The sequence below is a fragment of the Lampris incognitus genome, chromosome 11, assembly GCF_029633865.1.
Source record: "Lampris incognitus isolate fLamInc1 chromosome 11, fLamInc1.hap2, whole genome shotgun sequence".
Classification (NCBI taxonomy): domain Eukaryota; kingdom Metazoa; phylum Chordata; class Actinopteri; order Lampriformes; family Lampridae; genus Lampris; species Lampris incognitus.
Window position 1 is genome coordinate 6601728 of NC_079221.1, and position 24175 is coordinate 6625902.

At 50.7% G+C, this 24175-nt stretch overlaps 1 protein-coding gene across 1 annotated transcript in view; it reads right to left on the reverse strand.

Annotated features, from left to right (window-relative positions):
• farp1 (FERM, RhoGEF (ARHGEF) and pleckstrin domain protein 1 (chondrocyte-derived)) overlaps positions 1-21912 on the reverse strand; it is an 80765-nt gene extending 58853 nt beyond the window's left edge. The window contains exons 1-2 of the mRNA XM_056289102.1: positions 21794-21912; positions 17147-17346 (exon numbers count right to left, since the gene is read on the reverse strand). Coding sequence (XP_056145077.1) covers positions 17147-17320 — 174 coding nt within the window. The 5' untranslated portion in view covers positions 17321-17346; positions 21794-21912. The remainder of the gene's footprint in view (positions 1-17146; positions 17347-21793) is intronic.
• Positions 21913-24175: the final 2263 nt, after the last annotated feature.

Sequence of the window (24175 nt, forward strand, 5' to 3'; positions counted from 1 at the left end):
CGCTGCTTTCTGGCTCGACTTTTCCACAGAATCTGACAGAACGATTTACGGCACAGACGGCACACACTGCCACAACTGCAGACGCTTCTCCTCCTCGGTGATTTGTGTTCTGCATACAGCCGTTTTCCCCAAAACACCACCGCATCTCTCACTCGACTCTTCAAAACCAACGCACAAGCTGCAAGAGGGTGTGTGTAGCGGGTCAATACTTCTGCAACGCGAAGTCACCTTTCCACAAAACACCACCGCTACATGGTCTGCGGGGGTACACCAAGTACAAAAATCCGGAAACTCCTCATAGAGACTAATTATTCTCTTTGGTGAGGGGCGTCCGGGTGGTCTATTCGGTTGCCTACCAACACGGGGATCGCCTGTTCAAACCCCCGTGTTACCTCCGGCTTGGTCGGGCGTCCCTACGGACACAACTGGCCGTGTCTGCGGGTGGGAAGCCGGATGTGGGCATGTGCCCTGGTCGCTGCACTAGCGCCTCCTCTGGTCGGTCGGGGCGCCTGTTCAGGGGGTGGGGGGGAATAGCGTGATCCTCCCACGCGCTACGTCCCCCTGGCGAAACTCCTCACTGTCAGGTGACAAGAAGCGGCTGGCGACTCCACATGTATGGGAGGAGGCATGTGGTAGTCTGCAGCCCTCCCCGGATCAGCAGAGGGGGTGGAGCAGCCGCCGGGACGGCTCGGAAGAGTGGGGTAATTGGCTGGATACAACTGGGAAGAAAAGGGGGGGGGGGGGTAGAAAAAAAAACAACTATTCTCTTTGGTGGCTTGTGCAACAGTTCCCACTTTAATTGGAGGGGCACTGTTGTCACATCAATACCCCCCCCTCCCCCCGCAGGCGTACACGCCAGCTGGCCACATGATTTTGTGATCCCACCCCCCTTTTTCTCTTTCCCTCTCTTCACTCATGCAATCTTCTGTTTCATTCACTATCCCTCCCACGCACCTCCTTTCACATTACCCAAGAGGCCCAAAATTCAATTACTGCTCGAGAGCAATGGGAGGCAAACGCGGCGGCCCAGGTAGCGCTGCGAGGGATTCTGTGAGGAGAGGCATCAAGGAAGTGACATCACTGCAGCTGTACAGCCACGGAGCTTGAGCACTAACGGTGGGGAAAAGGCTGACATGGTGAAGTGTGGCAAGGCGTCGGGTTGTAATTATCCATATGTCGGCGTTTAAGCACAACCTCAAAACACCGGGAACCCAGAACTGAAATAGTGGGTGGCGCCTGGGGCGGAATGGTCCATCCATCCATTATCCAAACCGCTTATCCTGCTCTCAGGGTCACGGGGACGCTGGAGCCTTCCCAGCAGTCATTGGGCGGCAGGAGGGGAAACACCCTGGACAAGCCGCCAGTCCATCACAGGGCCCACACACACAGACACACACACACACACACACACACACACACACCTAGGGATAATTTAGTACGGCCGATTCACCTGACCTACATGTCTTTGGACTGTTGGAGGAAACCGGAGTCCCCGGAGGAAACCCACACAGACACGGGGAGAACATGCAAACTCCACACAGAGGACGACCTGGGACGACCCCAAAGTTTGGACTACCCCGGGGCCCGAGCCCAGGACCTTCTTGCTGTGAGGCGACCGTGCTAACCACTGCACCACCGTGCCGCCCATATGCTGAATGAGATTGGACAAAAATTAACATTGCAATATATATATATATATATATATATATATATATATATGTGTGTGTGTGTGTGTGTGTGTGTGTGTGTATATATATATGTGTGTGTGTGTGTGTGTGTGTGTGTATATATGTGTGTGTGTGTGTGTGTGTATATATATATGTGTGTGTATATACATATATATATATATATATATATATATATATATATATATATATATATATATAAAACGTTTTTTTCCGAAACAGTCAATGGTGTTATCAGTGCTCAACTAATGAGGAGCGGAATATCAATACAGATGCAGGAAAAACTGCTGTGCATCAAAACTTTTTTTCCTGCATCTGTATTGATATATATATATATATATATTGTTTGTTTTGTTTGTTTTGTTTTTTGCAATATTAAAGAAAAAGAGGAGTTGCATAATTTCCCCAGATTTATACGTCTTTTAACTTCCATGGCTCCATTCTGGAAAGAATTCCTCACTCCAGCATGGTTAGCACGTTCTTAGAGGGGGAACAGGGCACATGTTCAGGACTCTTAACTGACTCAGCATGACAACATTGTATTCTTTAACGAGAAACCATCAACCCAGGCTAGTCCGTGATCAATGCAATATTTATTACGGACTTTTCTTACTCTTAAGGAGGGGGGGCGATCTGTTAATGGGTGAAAGGAGGTTGGTTTCGGGACAGGATTCAGGAGATTACAGGAGGCTTCATATCACTGTCCTTAATGAGAAAGAATTTGATTGGTTATTTACTGTAAACATGGAGCATGCATGCAGGACCGGTAACCATGAAGTCATTACATCAGACTAAACACAGATGGCCGAGACCGTTTTTCCCCCAACATTAGTCATGAACAACATAAACCTTGCTAGCTTTTGTTTCCTATCAAGCAGTAAAAGTTTTAGCCGAATATGACTGACGGGTCCAGTTTGCGTTACCGGTGTGACTACTGCCCTGGTGGCGCCTCACCTTAAACCCCGTCCACAGCACCCTCGAGCCAGGTTTAATTTGGGGAGGCCACATAGCAAGTAGAGAGACGACCCGGAAATCGTCCCCCCCCTTCCTCCAACCCCCTCTGCCGAGCCGGTGGAGGTGCTGCAGACTACCACATGCCTCCTCCTATACGTGTGGATTCGCCAGCCGCTTTTTTTTCCCCTGACAGTGAGGAGTTTCGCCAGGGGGATGTAGCGCAAAGGATCGCGCTACTACTTGGCGCTGACGTGTTAATTAGCCTCCCGGAATCCAAACGAGAGATCCATAATTTATTGACGAGCAGCAACGGAGCTGTGCAGTCACCCCCTGCATGCAGCTGAGGCATACTGGCTCCTGCTGGGGTTTTCACTTTTTACTTAAGACCAGGAGGCTGTCGGTGCCGGGTGAGGACTAGCCGGGAGCAGCACCGGCGCCACACCCATCACACACCAGGACCCCTACCACCCCTGCTGCTGCTCGCTCGGAGACTGATACGGCGCCATATTTCAAACCCGGCTTAACGAACGGATCAGGACGGGGTCGTCAAAGGGAGGTGTTCGGCGGAATAATGCATGTGCACGCTGGCTGCACGGGCGCTGGAAGAGAAAGAATCTGAACCAAACAAACACGCCGGGATTCCGCCATGACAACCGCCTCAGTTGCCATAGGAACCGGAAGGATGTACTATAAAGGCATCGCTTGTCCCAGTGCACCTGTGCACGATATGGAAACCAGCGCGGCAACAGCGTGCATCCCCTCAACAGCTCGCCATTTGGCCACAACGGACAACTTCAACATCACCACCCGTCAGTGCCCCTGTAGTGAAGTGTTGCGTCTGTAAGGGGCTGTTGCGCGCAGTGTTGCCGTGTTGCGTGGTCTACCACTACGGCCTTTTAACAGCGCGTCTGTTCACTTACCATAAGTCTTTATGCGACTGACGATATTGCCGTTTAACACAATCAGTTGTTCCTTTACTGCCATTTCCAGACACATTATGTTGCTTTATGGGAGCGGCAGATCTACGCAGCAGCGATGGCGAAGCCGCTCCAGGCGGTGAGTAAATCTACAGTTCCAACCTGTGCATCAATCTTCCCCCAGCATGACAGAACTGACATGCGGGGAAACCTTTACGACGCAGACCTGTCAGTCAGTCTCGTCTCTCGTTCAGCAGAGGCCGGGGTCCCTAAATCGTGTTTCATCAGAAAAACTCTGGCGGGAGAAGTCCAACGACCAGTCCTGAAACGGGATCACGTGGCCATGCGGCATTATACGTCCCTATCGGACGGACGGCCGAGATCCGATTTCTGCACGCTGTTAAGAACGCGCTTCTGAGGTGGGGAGCGCGGGGCCGCTGGCGGACAAGCATCCATTCACACGCCGTTACCAAGGAGCCGCGCGCACACATGCCATTCAGCATCCAGAGAGAGACGTTTAAACGGCGGAGGTCTCCGCTTCCCATGCAGATCTCCGCAGTCTGCTGTGGAGCGGCTTGCAAGGGGGAGAGCACTGCACGTCTGTAAATGTGTGAAGACTGCATTTGTGTGTGTACATGTTTGTGTGTGTGTGTGTCTACAGGGCCTTGTTTTCTTTAGTATTCTTCACCATCGGCCACCTGATAACTCCCACTGTTGCTCCTCTTCCACAGCTCTCATCATCCAAGACCCAATTACACATCAGGAAGTTGGGGGGGGGGGCAGATGGCTATACGTGGGAAAACAAACCTTGCCACCACGAACACACACACACACACACACACACACACACAGAAGCACACACATCCCATATCTCTCGGTGGAATTTCAATTTCATCCCACGACAAGAAGCGACTGAGGGTTCAGGGGTGGTCCGAGGAAAAGGATGGGAGTGTTTTACTGGGGGCCGATGCTCCATGTAAAACCCATTTTCAGCCAAGTGTGGCTTCAATACATCAGAAAGGCCCACGTCTCTTTTTTTTGTGAGCGTTCTCAAAGATGGTGCCACATACAGAGGGATCTCTATGCCAGACGCCGGCACGCAAATTTCCAGTTTATGACTTCATCTGTGTCTGCCCCCTCCCCCCACTTCCAGTGTCATACCGAACACAATGCCACCTCTCAAAGGGAAACTAGGTCAGTCGACAACGAAACCAGGAGAGGCTAATAATCTCCCCAAATGTATTCCAAGTCAGATTTTCAGCAAAGGTATCTGAATTGTAAAAGAAAAGGAGGTGGGCTGCGTCTCCTGCACACGCCAGTTATAATTGGTGTGCGGCAGCAGATCCACGTGCTTACACTCACACTGAAGACCCCCACCACCACCATCACACACACACACAAACACACCACACACCCAACCCCACCTTCGGAGGAAATGGCAGCAGATATCATTTGAAGACGGCTGCCGGGCCGGGCTCACCGAGACGCTCCCCCCCCCCGCTGCAACCTCCTTGTGTAGCCATGGCAACCCACACGTAGGCAAGCAGGCGAGCGGAGCGACTGCACGCGGCCTCTCGTCGGCAAACTCGTCCAGTGATGACATGCAAAGGCCCGCCCGCACGGGGGGGCGCAGGGCCGAGGACGGCAAAGCGCCGCCCGACAGGCGAGGAGAGGAGAGCGGCGAGCTCGTCGAGCACCGAGGACACATGGAGAGGTGCCAGTCCCGTTCAGCGGGGAGTTTGGTACGGCGGAGGCAGGGGTTAATGTATGATAAACTCCCTTTCCTGAGCCACGGGGCACCTGAAGATATTGCTGCATTTTTTTCCCCATTTTTCAGGAAAAAAACCCCCCCCCAAAAAAACAAAAAACAAAACGACAGATTCAGAGGGCCTAAGCTGTTCCCCGGCACGACTGCACTTCAAATGCGGTTCGTTTGTCCCCCAAGCACAACCGTGGACTAAATAAAGAGACGTTCCCATTTTAACAGCCCCCAAAAGTGAGCGGATGAAATATGCAGGCTGAACAGTGAGGCACGACAGACATCAGACGACTAGAAACAAGGCAATTCCCATCCTCCTCGCTAAAATTGAGGCCTCTCAGATTCTCTCCCGAGTCAGGCCGCACGAACCAGCCAGCAGAGAGAGAGGGCAAAATATCCCAGGCTCTCAATATCTGCTTGCTTACTGTCTTTAACAATCGCTTCATTCACAACTCCCTGTAAAGACAAGCCTTCCCCCGGGGGCTGGAGGCGCTGGGGGACGTTGCCATGGTCACCGTCTCACTGCATCTCTCCATCATTTGGCCGCAGAGTTGCATTCTTATATCTCTCCCCCCCCCCCTTGTCAAACTCGTCCTGACCACGACAGGTGTGCCGGTGCAGAAATCTGAAACGACACGGTGGTTGTTTCCAGGGAAGGTAATGGCGGCACTGCAGCGTGCATCCTAACACGCCCTGTCTGAACGTCCTCCAAATGGGAAAGAAATATTAAAACGGTAAAGAGGAAGTGACGGGATGACAAAACTCATCGACACGGTGTACGAGTCGATAATGGGACTCACGGCTATGGGCGGCTTAGGCGTCGGCCCGTTCCCCAAAACGCTGCGACGGCCGGTCACATCCGATTCATCATACTTAGCCAATGGCGGCTCATTAGAAGATGCTAAAACACGCTGTGTGTTCAAATCATGCAACCACAATCACGGACGAAATATGCCCCTCTAGCGACACGATGGTGGTGAACCAGACGGCGTCGCCACCGTCCCAGCCCAGACCGAAAACAGGATTTAACGAATCGCTCGGAGGCCAAGCCGTCTCCGCCCTTCCAAGCTCTGCCGTCCGTAACCGGAGTCAACATGCCGTGTTTGAAAATGCACAATCTGAAACGTGAGACACTGCAGCGCTGTGGTGGTCCGTCTGTAACGTGACCCGGTAACAATGGTCTTGAATTTTCAATTACGCAGGAAGTTCGGCAAAACAAATCGGGTCCTGATGAGCACAGGCAAGGAGGATGGGAAAGACATCTGGGGGGGAATTCCCGACCCGAGGTTAGCACCGCTGTTTACATTCACATGGGCATCTTGTTTGGGAAGCTTCTCATTCTCTTGTGTGTGTGTGTGTGTGTGTTTTTACACGAGGACTGAAGAAGCACAGCTGTGCTACAGAACCAGTGCCGTTGGCTCTGGTGGGGATGCAGTGTCCCACTTAAGTAGCCGTAAAAAGTAACTGCACACTTAAAATCCGTTTTCAGTGGAAAACTGAAGCTTGTGGCTCGTTTGAATGGAACACGCCAGTCCAGGATGGACCGTCATCGCTTTCCGAACATGATCACATCCGTATGTCATGTAACAAATCTGCAGAGGTCGTGCCCCTGCAGGCTGAACTCTGCAATAGGTGCGCACTGTGCAGTCCTGAATGTTTGCATGGTCCGATTACATCTGTCACACACTCATCGCATATGCCGAAGAAAAAGCATAGGGGGCGTCTGGGCAGTGTGGCGGTCTATTCCGTTGCCTACCAATACGGGGATCGCCGGATCGAGTCCCCGTGTTACCTCCACCTTGGTCGGGCGTCCCTACAGACACAATTGGCCGTGTCTGTGGGTGGGAAGCCGGATGTGGCTATGTGTCCTGGTCGCTGCACTAGCGCCTCCCCTGTTCAGGGGGGAGGGGGAAGTGGCGGGAATAGCGTGATCCTCCCACGCGCTACGTCCCCCTGGCGAAACGCCTCACTGTCAGGTGAAAAGAAGCGGCTGGCGACTCCACATGTATGGGAGGAGGCATGTGGTAGTCTGCAGCCCTCCCCGGATCGGCAGAGGGGGCGGAGCAGCGACCGGGACGGCTCGGAAGAGCGGGGTGATTGGCCGGCTACAACTGGGGAGAGAAAGGGAGACAAAATCCAAACGATAAAAATAAGACACAGCATGAGTATTAGAGAGACAGTCTGATCCCAGCCAAACAGTCTCGCTTTCTTGTCCGTGCACACACTCGCCGCTCAAAATGTCCTATTTCTGAGCATTTTTCCAAGACGGGAGAGGGACGCAGAACAGCAGATACTGGGGGCAGATTTTGTTCTCGAAGCCGGCCGGCTCTATGCCAGTATGAAGCCCCGAAGCTGAACACGCAACTGGAGTAATCTCCGTGCTCGCTTTACCACCACCTCGCCAAACAAATCTGAGAAATTCGATGTAGCCAACATTCACAACAGGCCGACGAGTGAAGGCATGTGCAGACCTTATTAGCATGTTTTCCCCACGTCACCATGCCTGTTCACATGTGTGGCCTTCCAGGGAAAGAACGGCTGCGGCGCCACAAAACGTTCCGGCTCTGCGACTCCGGCGGCTGGTCGGTCACTCGGTAAGTGTTCGGCCATATTGGAGATGCAAAAGAGAGAAGTGAAAGGAGCCCTTCATCATGTTTCCACTCATTAAGTTAGGACATCATTACCATTCAACGGACAGTAAGGCATGCTGGAGCTGCTTGCTCCCCTAATTGCTTTCCATCTCAGCGAATGCCTGACAGCCAATGGAGAAAAGAATGAGTGGTGTGGTGATGGGGAGCCTTTTGGACGGGTGCGAGAGTCTTGTCCTGAAAGGAAAAGAAACAAGCACAGGTCGCTGCTTTTGTTCTGTGCCATTGTCGCGTTAAGCTCGGTGAGTCCCCTCTGCCCCGGTTTCCCTGTTCGGGTTTCGGTTGTAAACGTCCTTAAATTGTGGGTGCAATGGAAAAAGGAACGACTCGAGTGGCCAAGAAGCCGTGTTTATTTCTCCCCGTAAAAGAAAAAGGTGAAAGGTTAGATGACTACCCTCTCTTCTTTTCAGAAAAAAGGAGAATGCGAAGCAACGGATGGGATGAAAAGAAATAGGGAAGAGTGCCAAATCGTTGTTTATTTACTTTTTTTTAAAATTTTTAGTGATCTAAATGAGGTCAGATATTATTAGTCCCGGATACGAGATGTAGAGAGAGAGCTTAGTTTCCATCACTGAGTTGGTTGAGGATCTCTGGTGAGCTTATCACCGTCCACAGATGTGCCGATATCTGGGTAGAAAAGGGTGGCAAGCTTCGGGAATACGCCACTGCGGCACGGTGGCGCAGTGGTTAGCGCGGTCGCCTCACAGCAAGAAGGTCCTGGGTTCGAGCCGCGGGGTGGTCTAACCTTGGGGGTCGTCCCGGGTCGTCCTCCGTGTGGAGTTTGCATGTGCTCCTGATGTCTGTGTGGGTTTCCTCCAGATGCTCCGGTTTCCTCCCACAGCCCAAAGACATGTAGGTCAGGTGACTCGGCCGTACTAAAATTGTCCCTAGGTGTGAATGTGTGTGTGTGTGTCTGTCCAGGGTGTCTCCCCGCCTGCCGCCCAATGGTTGCTGGGATAGCCTCCAGCATCCCCACAACCCTGAGAGCAGGATAAGCGTTTTGGACAATGGATGGATGTTATATGGTCACAAGTCAGTGGCACTGATTAAAAGACAGGAGGTGGGGCTGGAGGTGGCAGAGTTGAAGATGATAAGATTTTCATTGGGAGTGATGAAGAAGGACAGGATTAGGAACGAGTATATTAGAGGGACAGCTCAGGTTGGACGGTTTGGAGACAAAGCAAGAGAGGCAAGATTGAGATGGTTTGGACATGTGTGGAGGAGAGATGCTGGGTATATTGGGAGAAGGATGCTGAATATGGAGCTGCCAGGGAAGAGGAGAAGAGGAAGGCCAGAGAGGAGGTTTATGGATGTGGTGAGGGAGGACATACAGGTGGCTGGTGTGACAGAGGAAGATGCAGAGGACAGGAAGAGATGGAAACGGATGATCCGCTGTGGCGCCCCCTAACAGGAGCAGCCGAAAGTAGTAGTAGTAGTAGACAGATACGTAGAGAAAGGGGGAGGGGGGGTCAGCTTCTCGGCGGGACATGAACCCCTGTATCCAACATCACCGTCACCCGCTGAGCCGACCTTTGACCTGTTCACATGCTGAAGCGGAGAGGGGGGAGGGCTTACAGGGAGGTCTTCCGTCACCAAACTGTACGGCTTCCACAGTACGCTAATACGCCGGCTTCAAATTTTCTCAAGCGTCCGTTACAGACCGCCACGTACCGGCGTTATACCGCCAATCTGACGGGTTTTTGGTTTTTTTTTGTAATTAGATCAGAGTATTATAAAAGGATTACGAGGCATTATCAGAGGATAATATCACAGAGGGGGAAAACAAACCGATGGAGGTACATCCAAAAACAGCATGCCGCAGCGAGAGTAAATCCTAATCTTTAGCAGATGACTCCTAATCTGAGGTCACGGATCTGGATATGTGCTGGCGGTGGGAGGGGACAAAGGGCGTTGGTAGGATTAGCATAGCGCTGGAGAACGTCATCAGGCCTAACCCCCCCCCCCCCCCTTCCCCTCCTCCATCCCTTCCCGTGTGACATCAACATTCATATGGCGAGAATGCGGCGGGGTATGTATTGGCGGCGGTAACGCACGGCGCCTCCTTACGGCTTCAAAGGAGGCGCATCTTTTGTTTGCGCTCGTGTGTCGTTAAACTAATTTGAGCTTGACACGATCCGTCAACGGGCGGAAGAAATAACGCACCCCCGGTCTAATGAGACCGTGGTGGCCAGACAAAAGGTCGCTCGGTCTTGCATCTTGCTGTGGAAAATGGGATCAAAATACTGCTGGTCTGTAATTAAATTCAAATTTGCCGTTTTAAAAAAAGAGACTGACCCGCAGCTTCGACTGAGCGCTTGTCTGAGAGGACCAAAATGAAGTCCTCGGAGGCTTATTTAAACTCTGGGAGGAGAGGAGAGGGGGGGGAAAAATCACTGGGAAAACATGACAGGAAGTCAAAAAGAGGAGAAATGAGTAAGAAAGAAAAAGAGAATTGGGGGGGGGGGACAATAGTCTGTAAAAAAGTGAAGGAGACGCGGAAAGAAAGACAGGAAGGCTAACACAAAGAAAGACAGAAACTGAGCATGTCTGTATAAATTCACTATACAAAGACATCTGAGCCAGCCTATCGAAGGCCTCCAGGAATCCAGCGGCGTGGTTTGTCCCACTGTGTATAGTGGAGCTTGACCCAGTGTCCAGACCGATGACAGTGGTCCTGTGTCTGGATCTACTGACATCATCAACCCATCCTGCACAGTCCTCAACTGCATGCTGCCTTTACACACCACTGACCACTTCCCGCAAGCTGGTCTTTCACCAGCCATCAGCAGGGCAGATGTCAATGGAGAAGCATTTAGGACACGTAAGGCCGAGGATGGTTGGACAGGCAGACTGCCTGGATGGGCGATCATTAAATATTACCGTTGAACGGCGTTCAGTGGTACTATAATGGCATGGAATATGGCTGCTGTCATATCCTGATACACGGCTCTAGTGTTATCATAAAACTAGTTTTGGTGGTCGTCCAGGTGGCGTGGCGGTCTATTCCGTTGCCTACCAACACGGGGATCGCCGGTTCGAATCCCCGTGTTACCTCCGGCTTGGTCGGGCGTCCCTACAGACAGAATTGGCCGTGTCTGCGGGTGGGAAGCCGGATGTGGGCACGTGTCCTGGTCGCTGCACTAGCGCCTCCTCTGGTCGGTCGGGGCGCGTGTTTGGGGGAGAGGGAGAACTGGAGGGAATTTCCCCCCACGCGCTACGTCCCCCTGGCGAAACTCCTCACTGTCAGGTGAAAAGAAGCGGCCGGCGACTTCACGTGTATGGGAGGAGGCATGCGGTAGTCTGCAGCCCTCCCGGGATCGGCAGAGGGGGCGGAGCAGCGACCGGGACGGCTCGGAAGAGTGGGGTAACTGGCCGGATACAACTGGGGAGAATAATGGGGAAAAATCCCCAAAAAATAAATCCAATATTATTGTTGATAGTATTTCAATGGTAATGTAGCAGGATGAAATTTAGATATTGTCACATCACGATACACACTTTTGCTGCCAAATTACGAAAATCTATCATCGAACATTTCTCACAAAATCGTGTCTTAAAATAAACTTAGCACAAAAAGTAAGGAAATGTGTGTTTGGTAGATTATGTCTTTGCTGTAACGATGCTTCTTGGCTATAAATCGTATATCAGGCAGTCAGCACCTGGGGTACCAGAAGCTCAACACAAGAGTCAATAGCAACAGCAAAATAAGCTGTTTGGCATTGGCAGAGGAGATTTGGGCAAATTTTCCATGGGCGCAACCCACATACCCAGCTCTGCTGCTCATCCCACAAATGCATGTTCCTTACAAATGTGGCCCCACTTAAAAGGGAAATAAACAGGCTTTCCAACAGTATAATATTTATTGCCAAGAAGCATTGTTAGAACAAAGAAATAATCTACCAAACACACATTTCCTTACTTTTTGTGCCAAGTATATTTTGGGTAGTACTAGTTAAAAACTACTGTTGGTGTGATATTATACTTTACATTTCCGAACAGTTCAACATGATGAACTTTGGTTGAATTCTTAAACATGGTATTTTTGCATATGTATGCAAGTAGTTATTCATTCATTCATTCATTCATTCATCTTCAGCCGCTTCTCCGGGGTCAGGTCGCGGTGGCAGCAAGCTAAGTAGGACACTCCAGACGTCCCTCTCCACAGCAACGCCCTCCAGCTCCTCCTGGGGGATCCCAAGGTGTTCCCAGGCCAGATTGGACATGTAGTCCCTCCAGCGAGTTCTGGGTCTACCCCGGGGTCTCCTCCCAGTTGGCCGTGCCCGGTAAACTTCCAAAGGAAGGCGCCCAGGAGGCATCCTGATCAGATGCCCGAACCACCTCAACTGGCTCCTTTCGATGCGAAGGAGCAGCGGCTCTACTCCGAGCTCCCTCCGGATGTCTGAGCTCCTCACCCTATCTCTAAGGCTGAGCCCAGACACCCTACGGAGGAAACTCATTTCAGAGTTCAGAGCAAGTACTTATCGTGACCTAAACTGATACTGGTGTTTTCCATATTACCCAGGTCTACGGAGTAGTATATCCTGGATTTGGGACTCTATAGTGAAGTCCACAACCTGCCCAGTGTTTTGAGTCAAATTAGTGTTGGTTGGTGCAATCCATCCAGTCTGCTGTTACAAAGCGTTGGATAGCACAAGGCCACTGGGAGCAGTATTGTATGCGTGTTCACGGCCAGTGTGTTAAGTAGGCCACACGGCATGGTATGTGACCCAGGAGATAGCTAGACGGCCCTTTTTGTTTCTCTACCATCTGATACCCAGTCTGACGAGGTGGAAACCTAACCCCCTCCGAACCACAGGAACAGGAACTGAAGCCCGCTGTATTGGTTAGTCGAGGCTAAAGGGTGTTTTTCCCCTCCTGACAGTTAAATATTAAACACTTCACACTTTGAATGCCAGCGAGCGCGAATCCATCTCAGATTAGCTAAATGAGCCAAGTGTTTTGTGATGAAGTGCAAGATCAGCTCGGGGAAAAAGGCATTTCTAAACCACAACATCATCCTCCTCCATCACTGTAGCAGTAAATGGCAAATCACTTTTCTTTTCTTCCTTCTGATTGTACACCCTCCGTCTTATGCCTGGCACAGAAGGAGCTGAGCCGCCACACAGAGTCATTATGGGATGGGTGTGGGAGGAAACAGCAGGTAGTTATTGATACAATTAAGTGCTCCGTGCTGGTGGCATCAAACGTCGCAGTCGAGGCGAATCCTGCCGGGGTATCGACGGCTCAGGAGATGGACGGGTTTTAATTAAGCGGATTCTACCAGGTCACGTGAATAAATCAGCCGGGATGTATAGATAATGAGCGCTCTGGATGTTTTTGTTTTTTTGGGGGGTTTTTTTGTGGATTTTTCCCCCCTTTTTTCTCCCCAATTGTGTCTGGCCAATTACCCCACTCTTCCGAGCCGCCTCGGCCGTTGCTCCACCCCCTCTGCCGATCCGGGGAGGGCTGCAGACTACAACATGCATCCTCCGATACATGTGGAGACCCAGCCGCTTCTTTTCACCTGACTGTGAGGAGTTTCACCAGGGGGACGTAGTGCGTGGGAGGATCACGCTATTCCCCCCAGTTCCCCCTCCCACCTGAACAGACGCCCCACCAGAGGAGGCGCCAGTGCAGCGACCAGGACACATACCCACATCCTGCTTCCCACCCACAGACACGGCCAGTGTGTCTGTAGGGACGCCCCACCAAGCTGGAGGCAACACGGGGATTCGAACAGGCGATTCCCGTGTTGGTAGGCAACGGAATAGACCGCTACCCTACCTGGACACCTGGAGCACTCTGGATGTGTAGTTGTTTTTTTTGTTTTTTTTTTTTTGATTAGATGTACTATTGAATGCTGTAGCATCAGAACTCAATATGGTCTCGTTGATTTGGAGGCGTATGAAGGACAATAACGCATGTGGGGGAAGGAAATCGTCATACTGCCCAAGAGGAGAAAGCGCCGCATACGAAACTAAACATGAGAGAAATTGAGGGGAAGGCCAGCCTGCATGGTGTTTGCTCAAAACATAATGGACCTTTTCACCTAAAACGTGCAGCAACAATAAAGGAAAATGGACTCCGTAGAATACCCTCAGGTTAAAGTATCAAGACCCAGCGCTGGGGCGACTGAAAAGACTGAATATGTGTTAAATTGAGCATTTAAGAAAGCTTTCTGTTAGTAGTAGATGGCGACCTCCCCCCCCCCTCCCCCTCTCCTGCACAGTCTCCTCATCTCGTATCCGCCTGGCCTCCCTGCAGCATTTACAGAAGGCAGATCGGGCCGGGCATCACTGCAGCCCAACTAAATCACGGTGACACTGTTATGTCTACGTGAATGCCAAGCTAAGTGTGACTACGCGCCAAAGTGTGATTAAATCCCTCGTCTTAAAGGATGAGCCCTTCTTCTCACAACTTGGGTCTTTTCTTTCATAACTTTTGCCATTGTGCATATCAGCTGTGACACCTTTTTACCCACCGGCTTCATTTTGGAGATTTTGGACAGAGGACCACCGCTGGACAAGGCTTCACACCAGCTTCTTATGGGGCAACTGAACGAACACGAGTCTTAAACCTGTCCTATCAACAACAACAACAACAACAACAACCCAAATGTCTCACTGAAACTCTGTCCATGATTTCCTGTTATCGATGGATGACTTTTCCGTTGCGCTGGCCAGGTAGTTTGTCCATAGTCACAACTACCTACACAAAGTAAGATGGCGTTTGCTATAAGCTGAACCAGGAAGTAGCTCAGCCATGTGACTGACCATTGATAATATCAGACATTTGGGGCAGTAACGCTTGACTTGCACCTTCATTTTCATTTCAAAATACACAGTTTGGATAATTTGGTTGAACTGGACTTACTGAAACTTGACTAACACTCGTGTTCAATTGCCCCATAAGATGCCGAGTAAAGCCGAGTCCAGCAGAGGTCAAATGTCAAAAATCTTCATGAGTAAAATGATATTATAACCGACATGCACGATGGTAAAACCTATGAAAGTAAGACCCGGGGTGTAAAAAAACTGAATCGAGGGCATCCGGGTAGTGTGGCAGTCTATTCTGTTGCCTACCAACATGGGGATCGCCGGTTCGAATCTCTGTGTTACCTCCGGTTTGGTCGGGCGTCCCTACAGACACAATTGGCCGTGTCTCCGGGTGGGAAGCCGGATGTGGGTATGTGTCCTGGTCGCTGCACTAGCGCCTCCTCTGGTCGGTCAGGGCGCCTGTTCGGGGGGAAGGGGGAACTGGGGGGGATAACGTGATCCTCCCACGTGCTACGTCCCCCTGGTGAAACTCCTCACTGTCAGGTGAAAAGAAGCGGCTGGCGACTTCACGGATTGGCAGAGGGGGTGCAGCAGCGACCGGGACGGCTCAGAAGAGTGGGGTAATTGGCCAGCTACAATTCGGGCAAAAAGAAAAGGGGGGGGGGGACTAAATCGTCCTTCAATTCTAGTGATGTATCAAATCGTACCGAGCCTGAATACAGGTGGTACAGGTGGCGGAGAGCATAGTGACAACGCCCCACAAAAAATACAGCAACAATTTATTATTCAAGGCACACACAGCAAAATAATAATAAAAAAACATTGTGTGTTGCCCCCGGCCTTAACAATAGCGTTGACTCGTGAGTCTCAGAAAGACCTGGGAGGGTGCAAAAGAGCTCCTAATTAGTCACAGTGTCTTCAAACAGCAGCCAATTACTATTTTATGACTCACCTCACCCAAAGGACACACAAAATAGCTGTCAGGCACAATACAAGTTAGACTTGCACTGCACACCGTTAATGAAACTGGAAGCCTCTACGACAGAGCTTAAATGAACCCTGCCTCCTTCTTTATGTATGTATATATATATCCGTCTCTACCTCCATCTCTCCCTCTCCCTCTATCTCTATCCCAATCTCGGGCTGACCACTGCTTGCACAGGAAGTCTCACGGCACGCTCTGGGAATGAGGCGCTTTTCAATAAGGCTTTGGGAAACACCCAGTAGTCATGCTATCAAGGGGCACGGCCCACTTGCTTGCCACTATAGGGTTCAGTTTCCGGCACTTTCAACACCAAACCTCATTCAAGCAAAAAAAAAAAATTCTCAATTTCTTCTGCATCTCTTTCCCAGTGTCACCATCACTTCACTCTCTATCTAGTCATCTTCCTCTCGTACACAGGGGAGGAAGGCTTGTGGTCAAAGAATATTACTAGTTTCTTCTATTCTCAGAAGAAATGACAGTGTTTTCCCCAACTCCACCCTGTGTTTGTGCTGCTAAATCGAGGTCACAGAGTATACCTTAGTGAAATACCGCAAGCTCGGAAGAATGCAGGAGTAAAGGGGCGACGAAGGCGTCTAATCTTGACACATCTTAATATTTTGCACTGGCAAAATTTACTGATCGTTTACACACCCTTAAGGTTCAAAAACAGAAAAATATGTGGGACCCCTCGCGAAGCTCTCCATGACCGGTGTTTTAATGACATCTGAAAAAATCCTTACGTTTAGATTTCACATCCCCTATTTTACATCTTCATCACACCACACCGAAAAGAAGCGAGAAATCATGAGAGCAAATCCACATGGCAGCTTTGACCATTCAAGGACATCAAAAGCCATCCTTCTCTCCAACTTGCCTAAATTTAGCAGCCCGAGAAAGCCGCGGCGGGTCACACACCTCTCCTACAAACCGACGTACGTGAGCGAGGGTCAGATCTGTGAGATATTACAGAGTCTTTCCCAAGTGCTTCCCGAGGAAATATGTGACAGCAGATGAACAAAGTTCTCCCTACAGATCACTTCAGTAAAATGATTCAGCCTTCGCTAAAGATATATCACTAGCACCAGGAAGTCTGATGGGGTTAAGGGGCAGCCTTTAAGACATTTAATCAGTGATTACAACAGTCAAAAACCAACACACCGGTTTAAGAAATCAAGCCAGCTCGGCAGAGCCCCAACATCACGGGAAAGATAACTCCCAACATCACTCATGCATTCAGCATCTTTAAGTTATTCAGTTGCCATGCCAACCCATTACCAGGTTAGCAACAGACTGCTGCAGCATTGATAAAGACAGAAAGCCTTTCTCAGCGATGGTGTCAGTAGGTTAATAATGAAGAATCACATTCAGACATTAGTATTCCCATCAGGAAACACACTGGATAGGAATGAATTATTAACTCACCGAGATGTCAAAGAGCTCCTCTGTGTCGTCCAGCATGCGGACCCTGACAGTGACGTGCCGTCCGGGGGGCATGGTCGGGGGCCTGTGTCCGGGGTCCAGGGTACTGATGCCCAGGGTCTCGGGGGCTCCGAGTCGCTGCCCTGCTGCTGAGGCCATTGGCTCCGGCTCCTCCATGGTACGCTGGTGTGCTACCGTACAGCCTGCACGGAGGGCAAGACGCGTCAGACAGGCAGACACACAAACACACACAGACCAACTCACAAATGGATGCATGTGGGGACACACATCCAAATCCAAACACGCAGGCTGGGAATCGGCATGTAGGCTGGGATTCGATAATAGTACATTTTATTGCCAATTCGATAGCTATTGCAATTTTTCAAATATCACAATCTCATCACTAGTCGGGAATCAGGAACACTTTGTTATTTCAACGAAGCATCGTTGCCCACAGCCAACAGCAGGAGCAACACAAAGACAAAAACTCACAAAGACAAAAACTACAAGAACACATAACTGCAAAAAAAATCACAGTCCAAGAGAAGGAACGCCAGCCAGGATGACTGTCGGAACTGCCGGTCTGCATGGGCTAGCAGTTAGCTTAGCCTGCCCCGCTTCCGCGTCCTGTCAGATCGCCCTCGGTGTTTCCTCCTCGGGCACAGCTCCGGGCAGGGCCGTGGTCCCTAGGCCCACTGGACACGGCAGATCAGGCTCCCCCAGCCGCAGTCCTCACGACGACACCAAAAACACAGTCAAAGCGAGGCGAGGCCGCCGCCAGACCGCCCTCGGTGTTGTCGGAACTGCCGGTCTGCATGGACTAGCTTAGCCTGCCCCGCTTCCGCGTCCTGTCAGACCGCCCTCGGTGTTCCCTCTTCAGGCGCAGCTCCGGGGTACCTGGGCCCACAGGATGCAGCAGACCAAGCTCTCCCAGCCAATCCAGCGCCAGCTCTCCCAGCCATCAAATGAAGACAAACTTAGACGCAGACGTGGACAAAGACACTGCTGGGACGGTACTGGGCCAGGCCACCACAAACGTAAGTTCGCGTCGCCATCTTCCCACACCGGAAGCGGAATTTCAATTTGAAATTATGCCCATCCCCTCTTATCTACAGTAAAATGAAAATTGCAATAATTCAAAGAAAATGTAAGCCCCACGTGTTTACAGAAGCTTAAAACACGAGTGCGCTTCCCTGTGTTCACGTTCAACAACTCAAATTCGAACACAACGAGACGCAGAAATCGGTACACCAAACCTCTTCACAGCATCTGTTCACTGCGCTTCAACACTGTGAGTCAGGGGAAATGCCGGGACGTTTAAGATCGTCACGGCCTAGTAGCACGATTTCGCACCGAACAAATCCCGCCACCCCACGCCAACAGACGTGTGCACACACCTGTCGATTTCATGTTTGGTCACGTAGTCATTTGCAAACCGATAAGTTCATCGGAGGAGATGTGCCTCAATTCTTTTTAAAGGATCGGGTTAAAGGAGTGAGAAACACCTATGATGGCGCAGTGCAGTATTTACACTACAGGAAATGCATTTTTGGGTCCAGAGGAGAGGCTTCACAACCTTTTCTGTCACACTAGCAGCGTAATTGCAAATGAAATATTTGCACTCTCGGCTAATGGCTGATAATTGTAGCCTGCGAGAGAACCAATTACTGAACAAGAGATCCCAACGTGTCCTTGATTTCAAAGCACAAAGCCGGCAGACTAAATTTGACAATCAACTAATGAGGCCGGGTTGTGAAATCAAAAGAGTCAGTACAATGACAATTCATTCAGGAAGTCATAAAATAACCAAACAGGATAGATACAGGTCTAGTTAGGCTTTAATTTTTCCCATGGGTGTCGTGTCCAAGCTGACTGTGGATGTCAAAGGCACTGCTAATGGATTGTGCTGTATATTGGCCGAGTGATCAATAAGCAACAAGTAATATGCAGTGAGTGAGGTGCAGTAGCTGAGACAGAGAGAGAGAGAGAGAGAGAGAGAGACAGACAGACAGAGAACGTGCAGGGTTTAGTAAGAAGACATCCGAACAGAAAAGATTGCATTGCAACCGATCAGCGGTTACCACAGCAGACAAGTCGGCTCTGGTTACTTATGAACGGTGTAGAGTAGACCTGATGGAGTAGTCTGCCTCCAAACAGCTGCAACCTCTGCCAGAGCGGCGGGCCACATCTGATATTCAAATGACACCGAAGCTGCGGCTCAATGCACTCTGGAATAATCTGAAACGTGAGGGAGTCTGCATTTGTTTTGAAAGGGGCTGGCCCCAAATGGAGGAATGTGTTTGGACAAGTTGTGGAGTCATTCATTCTAGGTTGACATTCGAGCAGGCCACTATCCACCTCTGCTTCATGCAACACCCCCCCCCCACCCCCATCCAACCCAGCCGGAAAATCCCCACCCTAACCCCAACCCCCCCCCACCCCCAGGCCCTGCTGTCCTTAATTCTCTCTTCATCACACATTCCATCCGGCTGATGTCACCTCAAGAACTCACCAACTGGTTCACCCGAGTGTGGCGGCCAGTGGGCAGTTGTTCAAAACACCACATTGATGGATGGCTGTAGTTGGCGAGGGCCGCATCGTTGCCAAGTTCAAGCTGAAAGCTGAATAAGGCATTTCAAAAAGAGTGGATAAGTTGATCCCTGAGGACATAAAATAGACTGAGGACAGAGAATGTATCGAACAAAGGAAGTTCACGTCTAGCAATCTGCCAGTGGCCCAAGTGTTGATCACATAGTTTCCAGTGGAGAGCTGATATAGCCCCATGCAATGATTGAGCACACATCATATAGAGTGAAAATGTTGGGGGTGGGGGGGAGGGGGGCGGTTTGCAACGCCACACAGATGACCATATTTAGAGAGGACATGTTCTTATCACGCGCACCTGTCCATACGCTGTCATCACATGCAGCATGAGATGTGTAAGAATTTTCCAGCTAAGGGAGGAGGAGGGGGGGGGGGTTTACTAGAAGGGCAGACTCCAATCCCTTGAGTTGATGGAAACCAGAGCTAATGCTCTCTCCAGGGGCATTGATGGAAACGTGCACGTTGTTCAACCTGAGTCCAGGTCATTCATGATACTTAATCCTTAGACAATTGTCCCCTTGCCCCGGGCTTAATCATTGGCAAGTGTTTTCATGAGAAGCCTGTAAATTTGTGGCCTGTATGACCCACACACGCAGTAACCTAACACTCTCCAAATAAAAGACCAGGGAAACTAAGAGGAAGTGGAATGAGTAGACGGTGATTATTACAGCCAATGCTTACCCTACCCCCAGGCTCACAAACCAGCCAGTCGTAAGTCTCAGCATATGTGGCCCTCTGAGGCAAGACACACAACAGTCCCATCTAATTCCACAAACAGCACCTTGTTTCTGGGGACGGGGTGTGACATATAAAGCTGACACGGTGGACCAGGATACAATGCCAGAGGGACATTCACAGACCTCGCAGTGTTTCTCAGGGTGAATAGCCCCCCCCACCCACCCCCCGTCCCGTCTTTAAACTTGTTTGCTTGAAATTCCCCATAAGTGTGTAACACGGTGCCGTGACTGCTGGGTTTCTGGGGCAGTAACAGTGGTTTCTCTGTATGCGGAGACACACACAAGAGTCCCTTCAGCACAGCCCCAAGGCATGCAAGGCACAATTCCTGCAGCTGCACAGCTGGATTCCATTACGGACAGCTGAATGGCCGAAAGGACGGGTTGGTTAGGCCAACTGTCTACCTGAGGCATGCACCAAAAGAAAAAAAAAGAGTCACATTTCCACTTTATTCAGCTTATATGCTCTTCCAGACATTGATACTTGGGTGTGGCGAGCATTGCATGACTCAGTCGGGCTAAGTTCCTTGTGAAATATTGGCATCTGTTCCCTGAGTGCAACGAAACGTTGCACGATTCGTGCAACGTTTCTTTAATATGTCAGCAGCGTTCGGTATGTGAAAAAGGCAATCATGCAACAGTTCATTAACCCAAACTGGACCTCGAAATAAATGACATAACCCAACCTATACAATCACACAGACGTCACTCAAGCAGGGAAACACAGAGAAGGGTTCTGCTGAGGTCTTTCCCTCTGCAAAGACGGATCCGAGCTTGTCACGTTTGCATCACCCACGACATGAGTAGGTAAGGAGAGCAGGCGACCAATAATCCTTACAGGACATTAGTAAGGCACCCGCGCGCACAGACGTGACGTGACACTCACCTTAGTGTCCACCGGCAACAAAGTGGCAGAAAAACCGACACTGGCGTGTGACATGTTGTCCATTTAAACGTCTCCCATATGTCGCGCAGTTAAGAATCGACAGCGACTGCAGCATCTCGCTCTACATTCATATTATCTAATGTACGAGCCGCAATGAGAGAGAGAGAGAGAGAGAGAGAGAGAGAGAGAGAGAGAGAGAGAGAGAGAGAGAGAGAGAGAGAGAGAGAGAGAGAGAGATGGGACACGGGGGGGTAAATGGAAATCAGGCGTAATGACAACGATTTCACACGAATCGACACAACGGCACGAAAACGAGCCCAAAGACACTTCTCCTCGACTTGTCTCTAATCTCCTTAGACAAGTTGATCACTTCTCCCCCGCCCCCCCCCCCCCAACGCACCGCGCAGGACTGCAGAATTCTCTTACCCCTTCGCTGCAACGTGGACGATCCACTTTACGCGCTCCCGAACTGACAGAGAATAATTACATCCACCTCCGGTTGCGCTGAAACAGTTCCGTGAATCGGCGTTGACTTTCACACGCCGGTCGTCCCTGCGAGAAGAAGCCTTTGCACGGTCGCCATGTCGGACGACTGTGTGCGCGCGCGTGTGCGTGCGTGCGTGAGTGTGTGCGTGTGAGTGTGCGTGCGTCAGCCGGGGAGAAACGGGATTACATTGAAACGAGCGGCAGATCCGCTCCTCCTGGAGCGCAACTCCAGACAATGAGGGAGGTGCAGCAAGCGCCTCCGGCTTTCCCATTGGAGCCGGACAACGGAGTGGCGACAGCGACATCTGGCGGCCGCGGGCCGTCAAATCGGCATAATCTGTCAAGTCACTTGCGTCCGCGACCTCGCCAGTTATGTTTGCGTCTGACCGGCGCGTCCGTGCGTCTAACGCATCCGCGCACATTTAGGACGCGAGATGCTTCGGCGGGAAAACTGGCGAAATGTGTACACACTCACACACTACTGTCGCCAAGGGCGTAGGGAGTTTTAGAGGGGGGCCGAAACCCGGTATAGGGGGGGGGCCGGGGCCACGTTTAAAAGGCGGTGTTAAACTGCCATTTTGCAACAGTTTTCAGCAAAGAAAAACATGTTTCATGGCCATATGATAAGACCTCCCCCGGAAGACTTTTATTTTTTAATTTCAGCAACTATATTAACCATTTTAAGCTATTTGAGGCAAAAACGTAAAAGCCTAGACATCATTGAGGCAAATCATGGTAGTTGGTTAACACAGTGTACTACTACTTTCTGCTGCTCCCGTTAGGGGGCGCCACAGCGGATCATCCGTTTCCATCTCTTCCTGTCTTCTGCGTCTTCCTCTGTCACACCAGCCACGTGCGTGTCTTCCCTCACCACATCCATAAACCTCCTCTTTGGTCTTCCTCTTCTCCTCTTCCCTGGCAGCTCCATATTCACCATCCTTCTCCCAGTATACCCAGCATCTCTCCTCCACACATGTCCAAGCCATCTCAATCTTGCCTCTCTTGCTTTGTCTCCAAACCGTCCAACCTGAGAGGTCCCTCTAATATAATAATTCCTAATCCTGTCCTTCTTCATCACTCCCAGTGAACATCTTATCATCTTCAACTCTGCCACCTCCAGCTCCACCTCCTGTCTTTTCGTCAGTGCCACTGTCTCCAAACCATATAACATAGCTGGTCTCACAACCATCTTATAAACTTTCCCTTTAACTCTTGCTGATACCCTTCTGTCGCAAATCACTCCTGATACTCTTCTCCACCCACTCCACCCTCTTCTTCACCTCTCTACTGCACTCCCCGTTACTTTGGACAATTGACCCCAAGTATTTAAACTCAAATGCCTTTGTCACCTCCACTCCTTGCATCCTGACCATTCCGCTGTCCTCCCTCTCATTCACGCATAGGTATTCCGTCTTGCTCCTACTGACTTTCATACAGTTGGTTAACACAATAATGTAGCGAATTCGGGGGACAACGCAACCACAGGAACTGCCGCGGCCGGGAAGCGAACCCGTATCGCCCGCACCGCAGGAGACGTCGCTAACCGCTCGACTAAAGGGTCAGACCCGCCAGCCGGCGGCCAGCGTGTCTTCTTATCCATGCACGTTACAATATAAAACATTGTATTCACAATAAGGTTAATGTGACCCGTTCCGTATTAACGTTATAACCTTCAGAATTCATTTGCGTGTGACTAGCACAACGTCTCTGCTAGCTAAAGTTAGCCTTCCCGCTCATTGACTAGCATTGACAGGAGTGTAAACTACTAATAAGACACGTTAGCACCTAGCTAGCGGGTCTGACCCTTTAGCCGAGCGGTTAGTGACGTCGCCTTGTGGACCCGTCAGCTAGGGGGCTAACGTGTCTTATCAGTAGTTTACATTAATAACTAATACTTTTACATGCTGTGGGAAGGGAATGACACGGACGCTGGGCTATATTAGCTTGTAACGATCACGGATGAATAGGCCCGCTTAGCCCTCGGCTAGCGGGTGGGGGGCGGGACCCTTTAGCCGACTAGTTAACGTTGTCGCCCGCGGTGCGGGAGATCCGAGCTCGCGTCCCGGTTGTGACGGTCCCGACCCGTTAGCCAAGGGCTAAGCGAGCCTATTCATCCGTGATCGTTACAATATATATTCATGCATATATCTAGCAGTGGATGTTCTTGAACCCCCACACACACACACACACACACACATTGAGGGGGACTTGTCCCTCCGTCCGGTTCCGGTTCCGACGCCCTTGTTTGTCATTCAGCCGCTCCGGATTCTGGTACTGCCCGTGCGGTTTCGTTCCGAGGTGGCATTTCACAGAAAATGGCGT